Genomic DNA, 22,068 nt, shown 5'->3' with positions numbered 1-22,068 from the left:
CGATCCCTCGACCGGAGCCATAGACTGTTGCACTGGGATTTCCTCAGTCTGAACGGGTAGGCCTTGCTCGTCATCGGAGCTACTCTCTTCGGCCCCTAAGGCCTCATTGTAGTCTCCTACCTCGGTGTCGTCTTCATCTCTGCGAAAGAGTGTTTCGTCGACGTCTTCCGATCCGGAGTCATGTTCGGAAGCGGGACTGGAGGGTAGGTTCTCCACTTCTTCGACATCTTCGGTCTCGGCGCTGAAGATGTCGGCCGGGGCCGGTGCCGCTTGCTGCGCCTCGAGTCTCGCCGCTCGTCGATTCCGGAGAGTCTTCTTGGATCGAAATCGGGCACAGGCCATACATGTAGATTCGTCGTGATCCGGTGAAAGGCATTTGTTGCACACCGGATGGACGTTGATGTGTGGATATTTCGCATTGCATACAGGGCACCGCTTGAATGGTGTCCTCGATTCCATCGTCGATGTCGGGTCGATGGTCGGGTAAGATGCGAAAAAGTTGGTTCTGGAAGTTAGTAAACTAACAAAGATACTATCGATACCGATCGGGAACAGTACCGACGCGAACTAGAGGCCTTTTGGCCTGGAAAAAGTTTTTCCTAACTTGAGTCAAGATAAGCACATCTTGAACCCAATGGCGGAAAAAAACAATCTGAGGATGGAGAGGATGCCCATGCGCACTGTAGTCCAGGGGAGGAGTCACCTATCCAAGGATACTTCGAAGACTCTTCCAGGACAACAACGTGCAAACATCCGGACCCAACACTAGGCGGCGATCTATGCACAGATATGAATTCAGCAGCCCACATGCCTCGAACAGATGTCTGGTACAGAGCCGCTACCGCTTTGCATCTCGTGGCATCGAGCCCGACGATCACGGATGGTCTTCTTCGATAAGAATGATCGACACGCTTCGCAGGATGATTCTTTGTGTTCTGGGGATAGACACAGGTTACAGACCTCGTGCTGGTCAGTGCGTGGAAATTTAGTACGACTCCCGGGATATAGCTTGAACAGAGTCCGATCAATCGACTGCTGGTGTGGTCGGCACAGGTAGGCCCGAAGGCCCGCCTCGAGGTTGCCGATCGAAGGTTTCACAGTTTGGACAATACGTGGCAAATGGGAAACCGCGATCAAAGATAAAACCGTCGAGGGTAGAGGATTGCGTGTCCAAGGGGTTCGAGAACAATACCAAACCGAACAATGCAATACACATCCGAACCAGATGGCGGAAAAAAACAATCTAAGGATAAGAGTCGATGTCCATGCACACTATCACCAAAAGGAGGAGTCACCTACCTTGTGACTACAAAGATTTCTTCGAAGAAAAACAAAATGCAAACATCCGAGCCCAACACCAGATAGCGATCTATGCGAACGCATATGATCTACAGCTCATTTGCCTCGAACATAATATTCCTACCCATATTACGGGAAGGGTATTATAATCATGTGGAGTTCTGATACTAGACAGATCTTAACCACAACAATCCTGATCACAGATGGTCCAACTGGCTGGGACTTATACGGCCTGGTTAGAAAACTGGAAACTGTAGGATGTCTAACAACTACTTCACCCCGCGTAACAAGGATATTGTTCTTTGCTTATTGGTACGATCTCCATACTAGACTACACAGAATATTATGCATTGGCCAGATTACAAACAGGATTGTAAATGTTAAATATTAAGCTAGAATAGTTTTTGACTATATTCTTGTTAATCACATTATCACAGGAAAGGGCACAGACAGTAGTACAGACATAAGCATTTTAAATGAGTCTTTCTAAGAGAACACAAGACTTAGAAGCATTAAGAGATGAAATCACACAAACCGAAAACACAAGTTCCATCAGGAATGCAATACTAGAATGGGTAAGATTAGAAGTAGTATTTTAGTGTACAAGCTCAGCACAGGGGCTCCTGTGAATCGGCTCATCGCCCGCTGCCATCGCCTAGCACCGGGCAACCCAAAATTCCTCACCAATCACTTTAGCCCAAGAGCTTGGTAATCCAAGCCTCTACTTCACAAGGTGCGTTCCCTTCCGCACCCCCGGACAGGGCTGGATACTTGGGGCAAGAAGATTTTCTCTTCCGCCAGCCTTGCTTTGCAGGCAGTGCACACTGCATGCCTCTTGGGCTGTTATGCAGACTCTTTGTGGGAAACTGTTGGTCAGGTGCTGCCACAGGTTCTGGAGGACACTAGCACCTTTCTCTCCCAAGCGGTAATGGACGAGCAAGATGCAGCCAAGTTCACCATTCGTTGTGGGCTTGACACTACTAACTCGCTGGGCAGAGCAATGTCGTCAATGGTGGCTATTCAACGCTACAACTGGCAGAGGACTTCAAGCTTTTCTGAGGATGTTCAGGCTTCCCTTATAGACATGCCCTTTGATGCAACCCATCTCTTCAGAGACCAGGCGGACATGGCCCTGGGGCGCTTTATGGATTTGAGGCCTACAACCAAGTCCTTGGGACTCTTGGTGACCACCCATTCCGCTTTTCGTCCCTTTCGTGGCTATGGAAAGGGCTATCCGCTGCGCCAGCCCCATCCAAGCCAGAAGACCGTGCATGTTTAGCAACTTCTGCGCTGCTCTTTTCGACACAATGGATCAGGCAGCCAGATGTCCAATCAGACCCCCCTGCCCCCCACGCCCCTTCCCTACTCTGCAACCACTAAACTTTCCTAGTCTGGCCCTTCAGGCTCATAGGCAGCCGGTTGGTGACCGGATCAGCCTTCACCTCCACAACTGGCAAAACATCACATCAGACAAGTGGCTTCTTCAGATTGTCCTAAAGGGCTACTTCCTACCTTTGGAAACTACCCTTCCAGCTATGCATCGGACGTACGACTGGCTGACAGAGGACTACCTGACCTTGCTTCAGTAGGAACTCAGAGCTCTCTTGGCAAAGGGAGCCATAGAGAGGCTTCCTTCACCAAAAGCAGGCTGTGGTTGCTATTCACGCTTCTTTCTGGTCCCGAAAAAGAACATGGGCCTTCGTCCTATCTTGGATCTGCGCGCCCTCAATGACTTCTTCAAAAAGGAAAAGCTCATGATGCTCACTCTGGCTCAGGTCTTGTCTGCTCTAGACCCCGGAGACTGGATGGTAGCATAGGACTTGCAAAACACTTTTTTTCACATTCCTGTCCTGCCTCATCGGAGTTACCTAGGGCTCACAGTAGGCCACAAGCACTTTCAGTTCACAGTGCTCCCCTTTGGCCTTTCCAGCTCCTCTTGGGTGTTCACCAAGGTGATGGTGGTGGTCGCAGCTCATATGCGCAGATTAGGGGTGCCAGTCTTCTATCTCGACAACTGACTGTTGAAGGCGAACTCGCCCCAGGTGGTCGTCTCCCACCTCCAGACTACGGCGTACCTAATGCTTTCCCTGGGGTTCACTATCAACGTGCCCAAGTCACACCTGACTCCCTCTCAGACGCTCTCTTTCATCGGGCCGTTCTAAAAGCAGTGTAGATTTGGACCTATCCTACCAAGCTCCTGAAAGCGTAAGAGCTCACTCCACCAGAGCTAAAGCTGTGATCACAGCGTTGCAATGTGGTGTTTCCAGTCCTTAACATTTGTCAGGCAGCAACGTGGAGATCACTGCACACATTCACTACGCACAACTGCCTGGACAGTCAAGTCCACATGGGAAAGCCTTTTGCCCGCTCTGTTCTGCTGGACTTCCTGCTCTAAACTTCTCTGCAGTCCCTCCTACAGGGGTTGGTGTTGTTGGGGTATCTTTTCTATGGTAAGAAATCTGCAGCTAGATTTCAATCAGATGGACAAGCTACTTACCTTCGGTAATGCCTTATCTGGTAGCGATGTTGTTAGAAATGGGGGTCTCTAGCCGACAGTGGCTGGCACCGATGTCGAATAGTGACCCTTTTTCCTAAGTCAGAGTAAGGGGGCTACACCCTTTGATAACCCCTGCTCAACCCTGTGGTAACGTAGCACGAGCAGGACAGGCCTATCTCAGAGGCAGTGTGTGAAGAATTTAGGACCATACACAATAACACAGGAAAGACGCTACAAAATAGACACCACAAGCAGTTATAAAAAATAGTTATCTTTATATAGATTAAACACGAAACTGAAGAATACTCGAAGAACCACAATGCACGTAATTACAGATTAGTCTCAAGAGCAATGAAAGCACTTGTGCGTGCAGGTGGAACAAACTTAGTTCGGGGCCGGGGTCTATGTGACCCGGTGATGCACAATGTACAAGGTACTTAGGATATAAAGGGGCACGGTGCACAACTCCTCAGGGAAGGTGCGGGATGGCAGGTGGACTCACAGCGGCCACAGTTCTTGGGCGGTGGCGATCCGCATCGTGCACTCACGATAATCCTGGGACGGGCGTGGAAGCGGCACCTAGCGGCGCACGCGGAAGTTGACAAGGTTCCCGATGTGGGACTATCGTGGGCACTCAGCGGCGCAGCTCTTCAGCTGCAGCAGCCCACGATAGCGATGATTTTTGTGGCAAAGTAAGGATGGGCACTCAACGGCACAGCTTCTCGATGGTGGCGGCCCAAAACAGTGATAGTAAGGACTCTCGTAGCAAAGCCAATGCGGGCCTGCAGCGACTCAGCTCCTCGGCTGCAGTGGCCCAAAGTGGCGGTGGTTCTGATTCTCGTAATAGGGCAAATGCGGGCACCCAGCGGCGCAGCTTCTCAGCGGCAGCGGCCCACAATAGCGACAAAAAGGTTTTTTGGCCCACAGAGCGCCAAGATAGGAGCTCAGCAGGAACAGCCCTCGGCTGCAGCGGCCCACAATGGCGATAGCAATAGTTTCCGTAGACAAGGCAAATGTGGGCACTCAGCGGCACAGCTCCTCAACTGTAGCGGCCCACAATGGCGATAGCGATAGTTTCCGTAGACAGGCAAAAGCGGCATTCCCCACAGTAGATCCAGAGGCCTTGGATTTCTCGACAGAGGTCTCACCTGTGAGTAGGATTTCTCTCAATAGGAATCCGGGCTGCTGAGGAATGAAGTCTAATGTCCCTGAGACTTCGGCAGGCGGCAAGCTCTATTCTGGCCCTTGGGTAGTTGCTTCAGTGGATGGATGAAAGTTTCAAAGTCCTTTCACTCTCGTTTACACGGCCAGAGGTTCGTCTTGGCATCACGAAGTTACCCACCACGAAGGGGTTTCAGCACAGATCTTTATACCGCAAAAGTCTTTGTTCTTAAGAAAGTCACAAATCACTCGACCCGGCAAGAACCAGTTTGGTGTCGACTTGGGTCACTTTATTTACGAGGCTGCATCCTCCCTTCCAGGGAGAGGGGCACACCATCAGACGCCCAGCGGGAGAGGGAGCAATCATTCACCTTGCCAGGCACAGCCCTGCTCAGATCAAAGGGGTCACCCCTCCCCATACTTCAACGGCAGATTGCTCCATTCGACCCAGGTCAGCCCGGCTTGCCCTGGCCCTCTAAACCAGACAACCAATACACATACCAGTGAAACACACAGAAAGACTTAGACAAAAAGATATCTACTTTCCAAAAGCGGCAGTTGCACACGCAGAACATAAAGACAATCACTACTACCAGATGCACGTTAATATTTGGAGCGGAAGCATACCAAATTCGACCTCCCTAGCATGTTCCTACTAGGACTACACTGGTTCATCAGTTACTTTATAATAAGGAGCATTCGGGCTGTGTCACTGAATAGCAGTGGCACAGCGCCCAGAACATCTAACGCCAGCAACCATAAAGGGGACATAAACGATAAAAATGGAAGGGAGACCTACGCCAATGGTGCCAGGTCTAACAGACGTAATCAAGCAGCAGATTCCTTTCTGACCCACCCATCCTCTCCGCACTGCAGAATGTTTTTTAGGGTCAGCGCTAGTCTCTTTCAAGGTCTTTGTTGTACTGAACACACCACTGTCTGTGCACTTCATGGTTCCCCTCTCCTGGCGTGGAATGTTGTGAAAAGTAACTTACGTGAGCACACAAGGTGGATCCTATATAGGTGACGTAGACACTTGCAGTGCAGACAATGCTGATGACATCCCGCTGAGCCAACGGACGCTACCTACCGGCGCTCAAGGGAATTGCTCAAGCAAAAGTTTCCAGATCCAGCCTGACACCTGGGAGATTCTAAGGTAAGGAATCTGTGCTAGATTTGGGACCAGATATACGACCCTTTTTTGCACTCGCAAACAGTATCCAAAATATTGCTAAAAAACCATCCCATTGGGCCCTCCAGTGCACCGGTGTTAACTGCTGCGTTGATGAAAAATAATTGCTCTGGTGTCCAGGAGCTGCACCGGGTTGTTGGAGGTGCCAACAAAGGAGCCGGGTCAGACAGCAGCAGATGCCGGAGGAGGAAGTGCTGCTGCTAGAAGTGGCGGGAGGGAGGTGCATGAGCGCAAGCGGCGTATGAAGAGTGACAAGCTGTTATATAACCACGTTTGTTTTCACAGCAGTCACCACGTGCCTTTTCTTTCTGCTGTTATTCACGATGCACTTTTTCCCCATAGGGAAACTTTGTTCTCGAATCTCAGAACAGTCATTTGCAATGTAACAGGGCTTGCATTTGCAAGAGTTTGAGCTATTAGCAATGCCTTTTATTTATGTGTTTTAAAATCCTGCAAGCGGTGCGTAAACACGCAGTTTGTACTTAAAGTCCTTGCTTACAAGAAGCAAGGCTGACAGTAAAAGAGGCGCAGTTACCACCGAAGCCCTACAGCTTCTTGCCTGGGCCCAGCAGAGTTTCTTGGAGGTTACGTCATGAAAGCTCTATACTGTGGTCCACTCCATCACCGCAGAGATGCATAGCAGTCAAAGAGTAGAAGTGGGTTGGCGAAAAACTGTTGCCCTCTCTCAAATGAATGACAAATTATGTGTGTATGTGAGAATGCCTGTACATGAAATTGCGTGAGCTTGCCGGACATTGCCCATTTCTTTGTGCGAATCTTTGTGTACATGATTATAATGCATTAGCATATGTTAGAGAATCCCTCCACGTACCCCACGCACTTTGTCCGTGGGACCGAGCTTGTGCCATACTTCTGCACTTTGAGCTGCTTTTAAAATGATCCACAATTTAAGACACTTTGTGAAGGACGATTTTGCACTCGGGTGCAGGGCTTCGTTTTTGCGGGTGTGTTTTTTATATGCGATAAGAATCAAAACCGCTATAAGCATCCTTTACTAAATAAAACCCGACTTCTTGGCTGATGATCAATTGTCAAACTTCGAACACCTGAAAACAGTCGAGTTGTTCACTCTGCTGAACTTTCCTTACACGAACCAGGCAAGCACAGTATAACAGAGCGGGCGCGCAGGGCTTCAGTTATTCAGGAGCAACCTTTCAAAAGTCACACGTGCCACCATCCTTTTAGAAAGACGTGCATTAAAAGCATTACTAAGCAAACTGCCTCGGGCTCGTTCGGGGCATTACTCATGGCAGCGAGACACTCCTGAGAAACAAAACAGAAAAAAAAATCTAAAAAGGCAGAAAAATGTGGCATGCGTCATTAAAAATCACATCCCTGGGACTGACATGGTGTGTGTCAAATTAGGTGACACTGAGCTGCTTCATTGTACTCCACTGACATGTCAGAGAATAAACAAGCATACAAAAAAAAGTGCGGCAAGCTAATAATAACCCTACTGTGTCACAACGCCGGTAAGAGATCCATTCCCACCGGGCGTAGCTAAAAGGAGACAGGGTGGCAACAAGCAGCGATTGACATGCCTTTGGTGCAATCATTGCACTGCCTTTGACATAATTTTTTACGCCAAACAACGCGCACGAATGAAAACAAGGCGGAGCTGGGACACGGCTTCTGAAATCGTATCGATTCCAAGAAGACTCGTATGACGAGAGCAGCGCATGCGCTGCTTACGTCAGGCCGAGACCTAAAAAAAAAAACTTGAGGGTGTCGGATATGGATGTCTACCCATAACAGGAGCGGCAAGGCATGAACCCAGATTTCTTTGGACAGACATTTCTAAAGCACTGTACAGTTACAGAATTTGGAGACAAATCTTGTCGAAAAATGGGAGCTCAAGATCTGTGTGAAGGGCACGAAATAAGGAAACTGACAGGGTGCCGAGGTGACACTATATGCCTCCAATGGTGTCACACCTCTGCTGCATTGTTCGAGGGTTGTGCTCAAAGATGAGATGACACCACTGCCTGCACCAGACGAGAGGGTCGATGCCTTTTGACACTTAACTCTAGACTCAATGCCCGCCTCCCGCAGAAGCAGTGCTTTCCCTGGGTCAAGGTGTGCTTCTTAGGGGGAGTTTGCAACTGACCCTATCACTCCTGTGACACTAGTGGGGCCCTGAGAGTTGTGTTTGTTTTTGCCCATATAAGCTTAGGAGGCAGATGATTCACGACCTACTCCTTGATGTCAGAGCCTCCTAAGGCATTGACTTGGGGGTCTCGTCCACCTGGACTGCTGAGATGCACAAAGATCCTGCCTGCTCTCTCTTGGTCTTGAAGTCTAAAGAGGTCAGGGTGTCTGGCACTGCATTTTCTGATGAGCCCAGAGTCTCTCCCGGTCATAGTGAAGTGTTTTCTTCCACCAAAAGGTACAACAGGTGTCACAGAAGGTTTTGTCGTGCTGGGGAAACAGATTACTGAAGCCTTTAATAGCTGGAAATAATTAAAAAGTGTGTGTATTTGTGAGAAAGTGGCTCTGTATATACTGTTCCCTAATAGGTACAGGGTGTACAGAGTCCACAGTCCCCCAGAGGCTGATAGAGGTCAAAGTTAGGTATGACCTTACTCTCAAAAGTGGTAGCTTGGTCGAGCAGTAAGGCAGTACCAGAGGACAGTGTAAAGCATTTATTGTACACACTCAGTCAACAAATGGTTTCACACACTCAATAACTGAACTCTAGGCCAATGGTTTATATATATAAAATATATGCTTGTTTTATTTTTAGAACCACAAAGGGGGTAAAAATATACTTTCTCAGAATGAGAGGTTGAATATAAATACTTTTGTCTTAAGCAATAAATTTTTGTAAACAGTCACAGTTGGTTGCAATAAACAATCCTATTTCCTAAACATAACAATGCATTGAGCTCAATGGTAAATTCAGGTTATTTGTAATAGATTACTTTTCAGATTACTTTTGGAATTCCAGGTCTGGCTCCTAGAACCAGCCTGGGGTCAGTATTCAGAATCAAGTGATGAAAGTCGACTTAATAACTGTAATGATTTTTAAATAATATTTAGCTATTTCAAAAGTTAGCACTTAGAAAATATTTCAAAGAAAACATTCAATGGATCTCTATGGCAAGAAATTCAAATTGCAGGTAGAGTACTTTATCGTTACTTTAGTAATCCAGGACTGGGTACCTAGACCCAGGACTGGGGTCCTTATCAAAAGCAGGTAAGTAATTTCGTTTGCGGAAATGGTACGATTTTAAAAGAATATTTCAAATTTGCAAAAATAGACACTTAGAAGAAATTTCACAGAAAAGCAGACAATGGTTTCCTATGGGAGAAAAATGAGTTAGAGGTAAGTATAGTTGTGAACACTTTTCAGGGTCAGGGCTGGGCACCAAGATCCAGCACTGGGAGCTCACCTAGGAGCAGGTGAGTAAATTCGTTTTTGTCACTTGGCTGATTTTTGGTGAATTTTTGCAGTTTTGAAAAGTTCACACTTAGAAGATTTTTGAAGAAAAAGCCAGTCAATGTTACCCTATGAGGAAAATGAAGTTAGCGGTTTAAGGGTAAGTACTCGACTGGCAGAGTTGAAATTCCGGGCATGGACTCAGGGGTCCCCCAGTGTTAGGTAGGTACAGTTGGTTCACCCTCAGCGGTTTCAGGACGGCCGGGTGCAGAGAGAGTTAGGCCCAATGTTATCCTATGAGGGATAGGGGGGCCTTGGTTGGTGGCTGCTGTCTGGCAAGCCACGCGGCTGTGGGAGCTGGGCTCCTGGTCACTTACTCAGGGCAAGTGGGGAAGTAGGTTAGTGTAGAGAGGGCACTGCCAGGGCCACTCGGGCGGCTGGGTGCAGGGTGCTTTTGAGCCTTCGGGCGCTCAATGGAAATCAATGGGAATGTTCCGGTTTGGAAAAAGGCTGCAGGCTCGGGGACGAGGATGTTTCAGGTGCCACCACCACTTCGAGAGGTAAGTTGGGTAGTTGTAGGTTAGGTGGGTACCCCGGGATTGGGCACAGGGGGCCGCAGGGCGCCGGGTGCAGGGGTGCCTTTTGACGTCGGGAATCTTACCCTCTGGTTGATCGCGGTTGGGGTGGCACTTGGTTCTGAGGCTGCAGGCTTCCTCCGGGATGTCGAGGGGGGTCCTTGGGTGCCGGACTCGGGGTCACAGTCGCCGTGGGGTCGTCCTCAGGGTCTTTGTCCACTCCGGCACTGGCCAGGCTTGGCTGGTGCAGAGTGTGTTGGGTCCGCGGTTCAGGGCTGCTGCCAGGGGTTAAAAATAGGTTTCTTGAGTAGAGCCTCTACTCATGGGAGTCCCAGGGGCTAAGAGCCAAAAGGTAGCCAGGTCCTCCGGGGTTGGAGAGGTTGCTGGCCACGAGAGATGCCGCGCTGGTGCAGGTTCGAGAGTCGACAGGCCGGTAGGGCTGGGGCCTAAGCAGTTGGTGTCTTCTTCTCTTTTTAGCAGCTGCAGGGCAGGTCTTTGTTCTTCTTGCTCTTCTTGTAATTTTCTATCTGGAATCTGCGGGAGGAAGGTTCAGGGTGCCCCTAAATACTAAATTTAGGGGCGTTACAGGTAGGTGAAGGCCAGGGACCAATGGGTCCCTGTCCTGGGGTGGGTACACCCCCTATCCTGCCTCTCTCCTGTGGGAGGGGGGCAGTAACCTAATCCTGATAGGGTAGGGCCTCCCATCTTCAAGATGGCGAGATCCCGGAGATGTGTTTCACCTCGCCTCCCCCACCTGAGGGGTGGGGTGGGGTGGGCAGGCTGGCACATCCCCTGTCCTTGTATGGGGTTTCCGGCCAAGCTTCCCGCCAGAGTGGGGGGTTGCAGTGGCCTGGGGAAACTCCAAATGGCGGTATGCCTTTGAAGCTTCCCTTTGCTCATCCTGGGGGAGGAGATTTCTCACTTCACCCAGGATGTGCATTGTTGCAGGCCCGGGAGAGCAGGGGCTCTCCCACCCAGGGGTCCAGCAACGTGTCTGCTGTGTGGCAGCCTGGGCAGCCTCAGAGCAGACGTGGATTGTAGGTTAGCTGTGAGGGGGCATCTCTAAGATGCCCTCTGGGGTGCTTAGTACATTAAATCCCACAATGGCATCAGTGTGGGTTTAATGTGCTGAGAAGTTTGATACCAAACTTCCCAGTCTTCAATGTTGCCATTATGGTGCTGTGGAGCTACTGTTTGACGAGCTCTCAGCACCATGTACTCTTAAATGGCAGCACTGCACTTACAGTGCCCAGGAATGGACCCGGGTACTGTAGGGGCACAGGGCTCCTGCTCCTGTGCCCACACCATAGGCATAAGGCACCCAGCCAGAGGGGTGACTGACATATGACTTGGCAGTGTAGGTGATGGGCATGGCACACAGAGATGTGTGCCATGTCGACTCTTTGTTTTGTCCTGCACCCAGACACTCAGCCTGCAAAGGCAGTGTGTGTGTGTAAGGGTACAGGGCCTCTAAGGGTGGCACAATGAGTGCTGCAGCCCTTAGAGGCCTTCCCTGGCCACAAGGCCCTGGGTACCTAGGGTACCATTTACCAGAGGCTGACATGTGGCTAGGGTTTGCCAATTTGGAGTTTGTGTGGTTTAAGGAAGGAACATAGGCCCTGGGCACCTGATTGGCAGGAACCCAGGGTACACTTAATCAAAGTACATTCAGCAATTTAGCAAAAAGTGGGGGCATACCATGCAAGAAAGATGGCACTTTCTCACAGTATTCCACACTCTTTACCTCCACTCATTCTCCAAGATATGAAGGTGAGCGACGGACAGGAGACCCTCGTATCATTGTGCATTGAGGCTGGTCCGTTGTGATGATAGGAAAAGGAGATCCAAGGGTGCCATGGAGAAATCCTTTGCGAAGCACCCGAGATAGAGAATCCGCTCGAAGTCTTAGAGTCCAAAAGTCGAAGGGCTGGCCCGAAGAAACTGGCATAGAATGAGTTGCTCTTGGAGCTGGCACTCAAATGTTCACCCGGTTCCGGCGGCGAGGGGTTGGTCTCCTGGGGCGCATCCATTGGAGTGCTGGACACTAACTCTTGGTGTCATTCATCCTGCCGGATACTGTTGAGGCGAGGCTACAAGAGCGCGTAGGTTGCTCAACATCTGTGGGTACTGTCCTACAGGTTTACGACGTGGGAGGTAGGTAGTCCACCTCACCACCCTGTATAGATAGTAATTTGACATGGTCCTGAAGAATTGCCTCTGATCCTCCAGACACCACAGGCAAGAAACATGTTGACCCCTTCAGAGTACTGCGCAGATATTGAAACTCATTTTTTTTAGATTGCCGCCAATCCACAGTTTTAATCAGGCAGTCAGCCTACCAAAATAAAAGTATTTTTAGGACTAACTGACCTATTTTATTCACTTCCTTTCACCACTACACCACATCTACACTTTCAAGGCCCTTCATCCCCACTGCACCAAAAGGCAGGAACAAAAGATCTCCGCTAAAGAGCCCCTCATTGGGTGCCCGTCAGGTATTGCAGCGCCGACCCGACGAGGAGCAGACTCAATGATGAAGCATGACACCAAGCTGGCTGCGTGTGAGAGGACCCTAGTCCCAAAGGGAGGAAACCCCCTCCCGCCCTTTTCTGTGGGACATTTCTGTCTCCATGAGGTATTAGTGTGCATCACTCCCTCCTTGTCCCCTTACCCCTATAGGAACTTCAAACCCTCTTCTCGGACTCAAATGTTCACACCACTTGGTGGAAGAAACCAGTCTGAGGTAGCACCGTTATACTGGTGTATCATGGGCTTAGGGATGAGTAGCAACAGGTCTTGTGACAAGACTGCTCTGAAGAAATTCATATTTGCAAATGTCTGGGCCCTACACTAGATGGCAAGCGTACACAGAGCATTATTATCTACAGCCACTCATGCCACAAACATATGCGTGTATATATATTTTTAGATAGTCAGAGAAATTAAATGGGATACATAACCAGTAGCTGTAACACAGATCCAGTCTTCCCATTAGGAGCCCAGTAACATTAGAATTCACAAGGCCAAAGGTCTTGTGGTTGGTTTGTAAATGTCACTAGAACCCCAATACCCTAAGAAAGCAATACAGTGCCATATTATGCTTTGCCTGTGTGAGGAAATGTGGTGCAGTTTATGCTGTGGTTGTGAGGCACAAGTTACTACTTGTGTAACGATATATCTGTAAGAGACATTAGTTAGTGATAGATTCCTTACCTTAGAATATCCCCAGGCGTCAGGCTTGATCCGGAAAGTTTTTTCGCTAGCAGTACCCCTGCACGTCAGTAGGTGGCGTCGTGCGGCTCTGCGTCCGTCGCTGGCATCGTATGTGCTGAGATGACGTCACGGAGACTACTTAGGCGCCACCCATGCACGCTGACGGCAGTTCTGTACACGACTTTCCGTGCCAGGAATGCAGAGCCATGCAGAGCCATGCAAGAAACTGATCACTGGTGCCATGAAACTGGTGCCATGAAACTAGGGCCCTGAAAGGGGGATGACCTTAACCCTAGAAATCAGTTCGCAGAACGGTGAGGATGGGAGGGGCGGTAAGGAATCTATCACTAACTAATGTCTCTTACAGATATATCGTTACACAAGTAGTAACTTGTGCATCTGAAAGAGACACGTTAGTGATAGATTCCTTACCTTGGAATAGATACCCCAGCAATACCAACCCCGGTGGTGGGTCTGCGAACAAGATTAAACCAGAAAGTCACGGAGAACAGAACGGCCAAAGAAGCCATCTCTCCGGACCGGACTGTCAAGGCAGTAATGCTTGGTAGAAGTGTGCAGCGAGGGCCACGTAGCTGCCTGACAAATGTCCTGCAAGGGAACACCACGTCCCATAGCAGTAGTTGCTGCCGTTGCCCTGGTAGAATGGGCACGCAGCCCCACAGGAGGATCCTTCTTAGCCAACGAGTAACAGGCCTTGATGCAGAGAACGACTCACCGAGAGACGGTCGCTTGTGCACAGCCCGATCTCTTTTGGCGCCCACGTAGCCAACAAAGAGCTGGTCATCCACCCGGAACTGTCGTGTGCACTGCAGGTAGAACGACAGCGCACGTTTTGGGTCCAGACGGTGGAGCCTCTCCTCCTCTTTCGAAGCATGTGGAGGCGGAAAGTAGGTGGGCAAAGTGATGCTCTGCCCGATGTGGAAGGGTGTGAAAACCTTTGGCAAGAAAGGAGGACGGGTCCTTAAAACCACCTTGTCCGGATGAACAGAAAGGAAAGGAGGTTTGGAAGAAAGAGCCTGGAGCTCACTCACTCTCCTGGCAGAGGTGATGGCTACCAGGAAGGCCGTCTTGAGAGTGAGAAGACGCAAAGGACAGGTATGAAGGGGCTTGAAGAGAGCGCACATCATATAGGTCAAGACAAGGTTTAAGTCCCATTGAGGCATTATGAACGGCACGGGAGGAAACTTGTGCGTAATGCCTTTTAGGAAACGGTGAACAACCAGGGACTTAAAAAGAGAACGCTGATCTGGAAGCCGTAAAAAGGCGGAGATGGCCGAAAGATAACCTTTGATAGTGCCCAGAGCAGAGCCCTGCTGGGCCAAAGAAAGAAGGAACAGAAGGACTTCAGAAAGCGGGGCAGAAAGGGGAACCACAGCCTTAGTTGTGCACCATGCCATAAACTTGTTCCACCTGCAGGCGTATACCGTTTTAGTGGCGGGCCGCCTGGCCACCAGAATGACATCACAGACTTCGGGAGGAAGAACAAAGGATGTCAACTGTCGCCACTCAATCTCCACGCATGGAGGTGGAGGCTGGACAGGTTCGGGTAGAGGACCATCCCCTGCTGCTGTGACAGAAGATCCTCCCGAACAGGCAGTCGGATCGGGGGATCGATCGCCATGCTGAGTAGCTCGGGATACCAGTATCTTCATGCCCAATCCGGAGCCACAAGGATGACTTGGGCCCAGTCGTGCCAAATCTTCTTCAGCACTCAGGGCAGAAGTGGTATAGGCGGAAAGGCGTACAATAGACAGCAACTCCACTCGCGTCGAAAAGCGGCACTTGGCGAGTGCCGCCTTGGAAATTCCAACAAGCAGAACTGATGACATAGCACATTCTCTTCGGTGGCGAATAGATCTAACCAAGGCTCTCCCCACTGCTGAAAGAGACCTTGCACCACGTCCGAGGTCAGATGCCATTCCTGATCCATCAAGCACCGGCGGCTGAGTTCATCCGCCCTGGTATTCAGAGAACCTGCCTGGTGTTGAACCATCAAGGTAATGCCTTGACGTTCCAGCCATATCCAGAGGCACAGAGCCTCCTGACATAGGGTCCAGGACCCCACCCTGTTTGGTGCAATACCACATGGCGGTGGTGTTATCCGCGAACACCTGCACCACACTTCCCCCGACAAAGGGAAGGAATGCCTTCAGTACAAGTCAGGTCACCCGAAGCTCCAAAAGGTTGATATGGAGCCGGGACTTCGCCTGAGACCAGAGTCCTCTGATCTCCGCCTCTCCCAAGTGGCCTCCCCAGTCTAACATTCAGTCTCCAGGGTCGAGGGCAGCCAAGACCTGAGCCAGAGTCAGCATTTTGAACTTCTCCTTCCGGAGGAAGCGGTTGACGTTCCGGAGATCCAAGATGGGACGCAGACCCCCTTTGTCCTTCTTGGGGACCAGAAAGTAGTGGGAATAACAACAACTCCCTACTTTGCTGCATCACCCACTTGTCCGATGTGACAGGGTGCCAGTGGGGGAGGTGATGGCAGACGCTGCCACCCACCGGCGTGGGGTGCTCCATAAAGCTCAGATTAGGAAGGTTTGGAGGTAGAAGCAGAGCTGATTACCCGACCTGCCCCTGCGGAAACCGGACGCGCTGTTGCTGCTTTTGTACAGGCTTGCTGAAGGAACGTACCTGGGCGCCCCTGCCTTGGCCACGAAAGGAACGAAAACCAGGAGTGGCTGGGCTTTTCGTAGAAAGACCCAAGGACTTGGCCGTAGCCCGCATAATCTTAAAACGCTCCAGCCTTATCGCCAAACAGATGGGTGCCATCAAAAGGCATGTCCATGAGTGTGCTTTGTACATCTGGCGAGAACCCAGTAGATCTCAACCAGGCGTGGCGACGAAGCGCCACAGTCTTAGAAATGGCTCTACCCAGTGAGTCCGCGGTGTCCAAACCACACCGAATAGCGAACATAGCCGCATCTTTACCCTCGGCAACAGCTTGAGACAGCAGAGCTTGGGCCTCTTCAGGACACTGGGGCAACACCTGTGCAACGGCACCGGGAACAGCGCAGGACGGGGCCGAACCGGCACAGTGTCCCAGTGCGGATCCCAGGAAGAGACAAAAGTGTCTGAGAACCTGGGCAGAGGCGGAACAAATGGCACCCACTGCGGTGCCGGAAGTGGGGCCAAGGGCGGCGCTGGGGCCGGAAGCGTGGGACCTTGTGGCGCCGTGGCCGGGGCTAGCGGCGTGGGATCTTGCGGCGCTACAGGATCCTTACACGGGACCGCGGGGCCCGAGGGCGCACCGGTGGCAGTCCGAGGCCGAAACAGGTGGCCCAAGGTGGCAAGAAATTCTTGCACCTGAGCAGGAGTCGCCGACGGACTCGGGTAAGGTGGGTAGGCCGCGGAACTCCCGGGCTCAAAAGGAGCCGCAGGGGCAGAACCCCTGTCCCCCTCGTCCGCATCTGGGGGAGGGATGTCAGAGAGCGACAACGCTTCTTCGACTTCTTTTTGTGTCGTCTCTTACCCGAATCCAAGGGGGAAGACTTGGAGCCCGAAGAACAATGATGATAGCCCCGCGAGCATTCTCTGGAGCGGCCCATGGACCGTGAGCGGCGCGGGGACAAATTCCGGACCTCAAACAGCTTCCGGCGCCGCTCCCGCAAGGCCTTTGAGGCCATGGTCAAACAGTCCAAACAGGCCCGGGAGTCGTGGTCGCTCTCCAGGCAGTAGTCAGACGTCGTCGGGGTTCACCACCGACATATTGCGACGGCAGGCCCCACAAGACTTAAAACCAGGCATCCCTACGTGCACCAGAGTAGAACACTGACAGGAGACAAAAAGTCTCAAAAAGATAGTCAAAAAGTGACTGAGGTACGTGCTCTAACCGGATCTGCGCTTACTGGCGCGGAAAAGGGAAGAACTGACATCAGCGCGCATGGGTGGCGCCTAAGTAGTCTCCGTGACGTCATCTCGGCGCATAAGACGCCAGCGAGGGACGCGGAGCTGCACGACGCCACCTACTGACGCGCAGGGGTACTGCTAGCAAAAAAAAAACTTTCCGGATCCAGCCGGACGCCTGGGGATATTCTAAAGTAAGGAATCTATCACTAACGTGTCTCTTTCAGATACCTCACCATGTAATACACTGCAAACCTTTCTAGGCCCAGTCCAGTTTGTCAAACCTTAGCTCAACCTTGGCAGCTGTGGCTTCAAGCTGTCAGGCTTCCACAAAGGAAAAAGTGTAAAGCAATTAAACAGCACCAAAACAACTGAAGAAGAAAGAAACCGAATCTCAAGAAATCCGACACCAACTGTATTTATGAATTTATGGACACCACACCGATCGGAGGGTTCCGGAGATCTAGCTTTTTAAAGAAACCGTACACCGCAACTTTTCACTTAACTGTAAACCAGCATTAGCAATTTCAATTAACTGGACATTTACAAACATTTTCAAGAAAACTTTGGTCAAAGTGGAATGCGGGTTCTTAGAGTTACTTTGGGTGACCAACTCCAGTAGGGAGCCAGTCAAGTGCACCAGTAAGGTCTGAAGAAACAATTACCTAACAAAGAAGTGTAGTCTTAAGTCCAGTTCCAGTGTTAGTGGTCCCTTGCCATTGACTTTTATGGAGTGGACCTGATGCAAGGGATACAGGTTACTGAAGATGCTCAAGGATGCTGAAGATGTTGTGGGGTCGATAGGGGCTTTCCTGGAGCTTCTCCTTGGTCCCTGGTGAGACAACTTTGCCCACGTGGTCAACATCGCTTGAAGTCCTCTTTGGTCCTGCAAAAGTCAGATCGCCACTGGACTACTGGTCACCTTGCACAATGAACCCAGAAGGAGGTTTCCTTCTTTTGGCATTAACTCTCCTTCTGAGTGACCAAATTGCACTCCAATAGCTCTCCTTGGTCAGACAGGCTCAGGGGCAACTTTTGAGTTCAATCTCCCAGGCTGTACTGCGACAAGGAACGATGATCAAGGAGATCTGGGCTACTAATTCAACTTCAGCATTTGTGGCCCTGTGCTGTGAACAGGAAGTCAGCCAACTGAATCTTGGAGTCTCCACTTCTGGTTGGTCTGGGGGGACAATTTCCAGACGAGCAGGGAACAGCATGCACAGTTCTTTCCTTCACTAGCCCAAGAAGATGCAGGTGAGGTCCAACTTTGGTGCAGCCTCTTCCCTGCCAGTTACAGGTTCAGCAGGGCAGTCTTCTTCTCTAGTCCAATCGAGATCCTTTCATGCTCAGAAAGTGCCCTTTAGGGGACATCAAGGTCACTAGCCAATGGCCTACTTGGATCCTTCTGTCTCATGACAACTTCCTGTGAAGTGTGACAACTTCCTGTGAAGTGTGGCAACTAGCTATCCCTGAGGGCTCTACTCTGCACACTCTCAAGATGGCGGAATGCTTCTCTTCGTGTGGAGTTTGGTAGCCCGCCCTGGAGGTGTAGCTACACGCCCATGGAGAAACCGGTTTGTCCAGTGTTTACCCTCTCTCTGTCCCAAACACCAACCCGTCTACCCAGATAAAAAAAAAAAGAAGAACTGCAGTCATAAAGGTTGCTACAATGGGCCCTGACTGCAATTAGAATGATAAGGCTCATGAACAGACTGTTGATTAAACAGGCAGAGATTATGCTCATAGACTGGTGCTCCTACTTTTGGTACAGCTGAGCTATCAAGGTGCCTTGATCACATTTAGAAAGCGTTTTTCTTTTTTTATTTGTTTTTTTAGATTTCACAAATTGCAAATTCAACAATGAACATCGGTTAAGAATACTATATGTCTGTAGCTTTTCTTCACTTATACAATAGGCAATGGTGAAGCTCTGCAGAGGCTGCCATGATGCCATTTCCACAAAACATGAGAAGCATTTCACAGGTCCCTGCGAATTATTCAACTTATACCGCTACATTTTCTGTAATAGAAAACACGCAAGTATATATAAACATTCATATAAAGGGGCAAAACTCCAGCAGGAAAGTAAGAGGAATCAAACACGTAATACCTGTGGAATATTTTAAACAAGTGACTCAAGCCCTAGTACAATCAAGATTAGATTGTGGCAATTCCCTTCTCTGCGAAATAAAAGTTACACCAGGTCCCTCTTAAAGACCCCTTAACGCAGCAGCGATTCACATCACGGGTGCAAAGAAACTTGACTACTTAATCCTACTCCTTCGTATACTCAAATGGTTACCGATTTAAGCTATAAGCCAGTTCAAACTGGCTTGCTTAACTTACAAAGGTATCCATGCAGTCTCTCCAAACTAGACTGTGAGAAAAATGACAATGCTGGATGCGTTAACTGTGAAGGACAGCAACCCTCCTTATAAAATCCCAAACATTCAAGAAAGAAAAGGCACTGAAGCAATACTTCTTGTTAAATATACACTGGGTCTGGAAGGCAAACCTCCTAGAAATAATAGCTCCAACCTCATGGGAAAACGTCAAGAGGAACTGAAGGAACTATTTCTCCTTTGTTATTGGGCAATAGTATAGTTGACTAGGGCTATTTTACATCAATCCTAGTTGTGTTGCTCATCGTACTAATGTAAATATAATGCGATTTTCTTAATTTCCTACTTAATTACCCAGAGTCATCACAGTGCTGAATATACGTTTGGCACAGTTTCGCTATTTTATAATGCTAATGTGTGTCTCACAGAGATAGGTTTTCACCGAATGCTAAAAACGTTATAAAGCACTCTCTGATCTCTTAGAGTCCGTATACACACAAAACTTTACTCGGCAAAATATATTAAATACTTACATGTATCTCAAACTTCCAACCACTCACTGCTTCATCGGTGAGAATTTTGGTAAATGATATTGTCAGCCCATCTCGGAAAAATCTCTGGCAAGCTTCACTTTTTACATCAAGACCTACGGACAAATATAAAATAATTTAGGTGTTAATTTCAAAGCCATTTTTTCGACATTCCGGTCAATAATCAAATAATTACGAGTTCTTCTGACTCTTCAAGCACTACACTTGTTTAATATAATTTAAGTAAAGTGACCTTAAATAAAGTAAGACGCTGAACAATGCCACTGGAACAAAGGAGGACAACCTAACCATCCATAACTGTTATACAAGGTCCTGCAAATAGTTCTCTAGATGGTGATAAAAACAACGTACTCGCCACAGTCACTATTTGTATTCCTTTGTTATAGGCATGTGAATGAAAAGTCCTACCACTGAATGATACAAAAGCTGTTGTCCTGGTACCAGGACTTTTAAAGTTTAGAAAGCAAAGGTGAGAAACAAGAGAAGGCGGCACCATACAGTCAAAAACGTGCATCCTCGTTTCTCAACAATCTCCTACGCATTGGAGGCAAATGTACGTTAGCAATAATTTATCAATTATTCTACAACAGAGTCTGGCCAAAGCGGGCATCTTCATGGAGATGACATCCCAGAAATAATGTTACAAAAGCAAATCATTGAGCAGACGCCCAAGTTGCTGCTTTACAAATCATCTAACTGAAATCGCCTTCGAGAGGCAACAAACAATACAGACTGTATGAGCTAGCATGAGCTAGCATTCCTAGTGGACGAAGCATGTCCTGAAGTGATTAACTCATGATGGCATACATCATCCATCTTGCTGTAGGTGTACATTTACATGCCTGATGCCATCCTTACCTCCAAAAAATTAAGAATAGCTTGTACTCGTTCGTTTTGCGCTGTCTAAATAAAATCATAGTCACGTTAATATCTGAAAAAAACGTTAAAGAGCTCTGTCTCTGCAGATATTACAATCAATAAGGTAGCAAATCTTGCTCTAGTATGTACATAAAATTAAAATGTCACCAACGATGTGAGACTCTTGCTCCATCCTTCGAGGTGAAATGATGCATTGTAAAATCTCGCCGATGTAAAGGGCAACCACTTCGAGACAGATTGGGGAATCGGGAGGCTACAACTTTGACACAGGAGTCAGCCCCAGAGCACTACAAGACCTAGAAACTACAATGTATGGCTACAAAGCCTAGAGAGCATGGGCATCGCAGTGATGTTTCAATCAACCACCTAATTTTCGAGATCCAAACTTTGCTGTTGAGACCAAGGGTCAAACTTTAATTATTTTCTTAATGTAGATCATAGCTGCCCCCTTCCACCTCTTGGGCCAACTGTGTGATGAGCTTTATATATTCTTTGCAGTTTTAATCTGCGAAGGCATGGGTAGTGGCAAAGACATGTCACACTAAATGGATAAGTGTTGTGTTTTATGGGAGATGCTCTGGCATGAGTGGGATGCTAGAGCTGGAGGTGGGGGGGGGGGGGTGGTTTTGTTTTATTGGCCACTATTGTAAAAGTTCACAGATTGCAAGGGAACGATACATGCACATTAGTAAGGACAAACGTATGGAAACATATGTGCCATAGATATACACAGCATAGCCAAAAACCACCTGCACCACTAAAAATTATTACCTGGAATGTGAGAGGCTTGAATGACCAGAGAAAAATCTGAAAATCTGGCAAGTATTGGCATACCAAGACAGACCAACAATAAACAACAAAAGACCTGCCTGTAGCGGGCAACCACCAACTTTTCTTTGTAGGCCCTGAGCAGGGAAGGGGGGGTATTGCCTCAACCAAGCTGCTGGTTATAACTCTTTACCAGTCTAATCCAGTCCCAAGTGCCCAAATGTTAATGTTACAATAAAAATGTTTGAGTCATCTCCATATAGAAATACACCCTACTGAAAAGATGTGTATAGACAAGCAAGAAAAATTTACAAAAAATGTGTG

The 22,068-nt window shown here is 48.9% G+C and overlaps 1 protein-coding gene across 2 annotated transcripts in view; it reads right to left on the bottom strand.

The window, feature by feature from the left end:
• The window catches only part of USP9X (ubiquitin specific peptidase 9 X-linked), a 1,605,828-nt gene that overhangs the window by 1,396,768 nt on the left and 186,992 nt on the right, over positions 1–22,068 (bottom strand). For both annotated transcript variants that reach the window (XM_085622934.1, XM_085622935.1), the window contains exon 5: positions 20,080–20,192. In XM_085622934.1, coding sequence (XP_085479060.1) covers positions 20,080–20,192 — 113 coding nt within the window. The remainder of the gene's footprint in view (positions 1–20,079; positions 20,193–22,068) is intronic.

Source organism: Triturus cristatus, chromosome 8 (assembly GCF_964204655.1).
Source record: "Triturus cristatus chromosome 8, aTriCri1.1, whole genome shotgun sequence".
In the NCBI taxonomy this organism is placed as follows: domain Eukaryota; kingdom Metazoa; phylum Chordata; class Amphibia; order Caudata; family Salamandridae; genus Triturus; species Triturus cristatus.
This window is presented reverse-complemented; position numbering and strand designations above follow the sequence as displayed.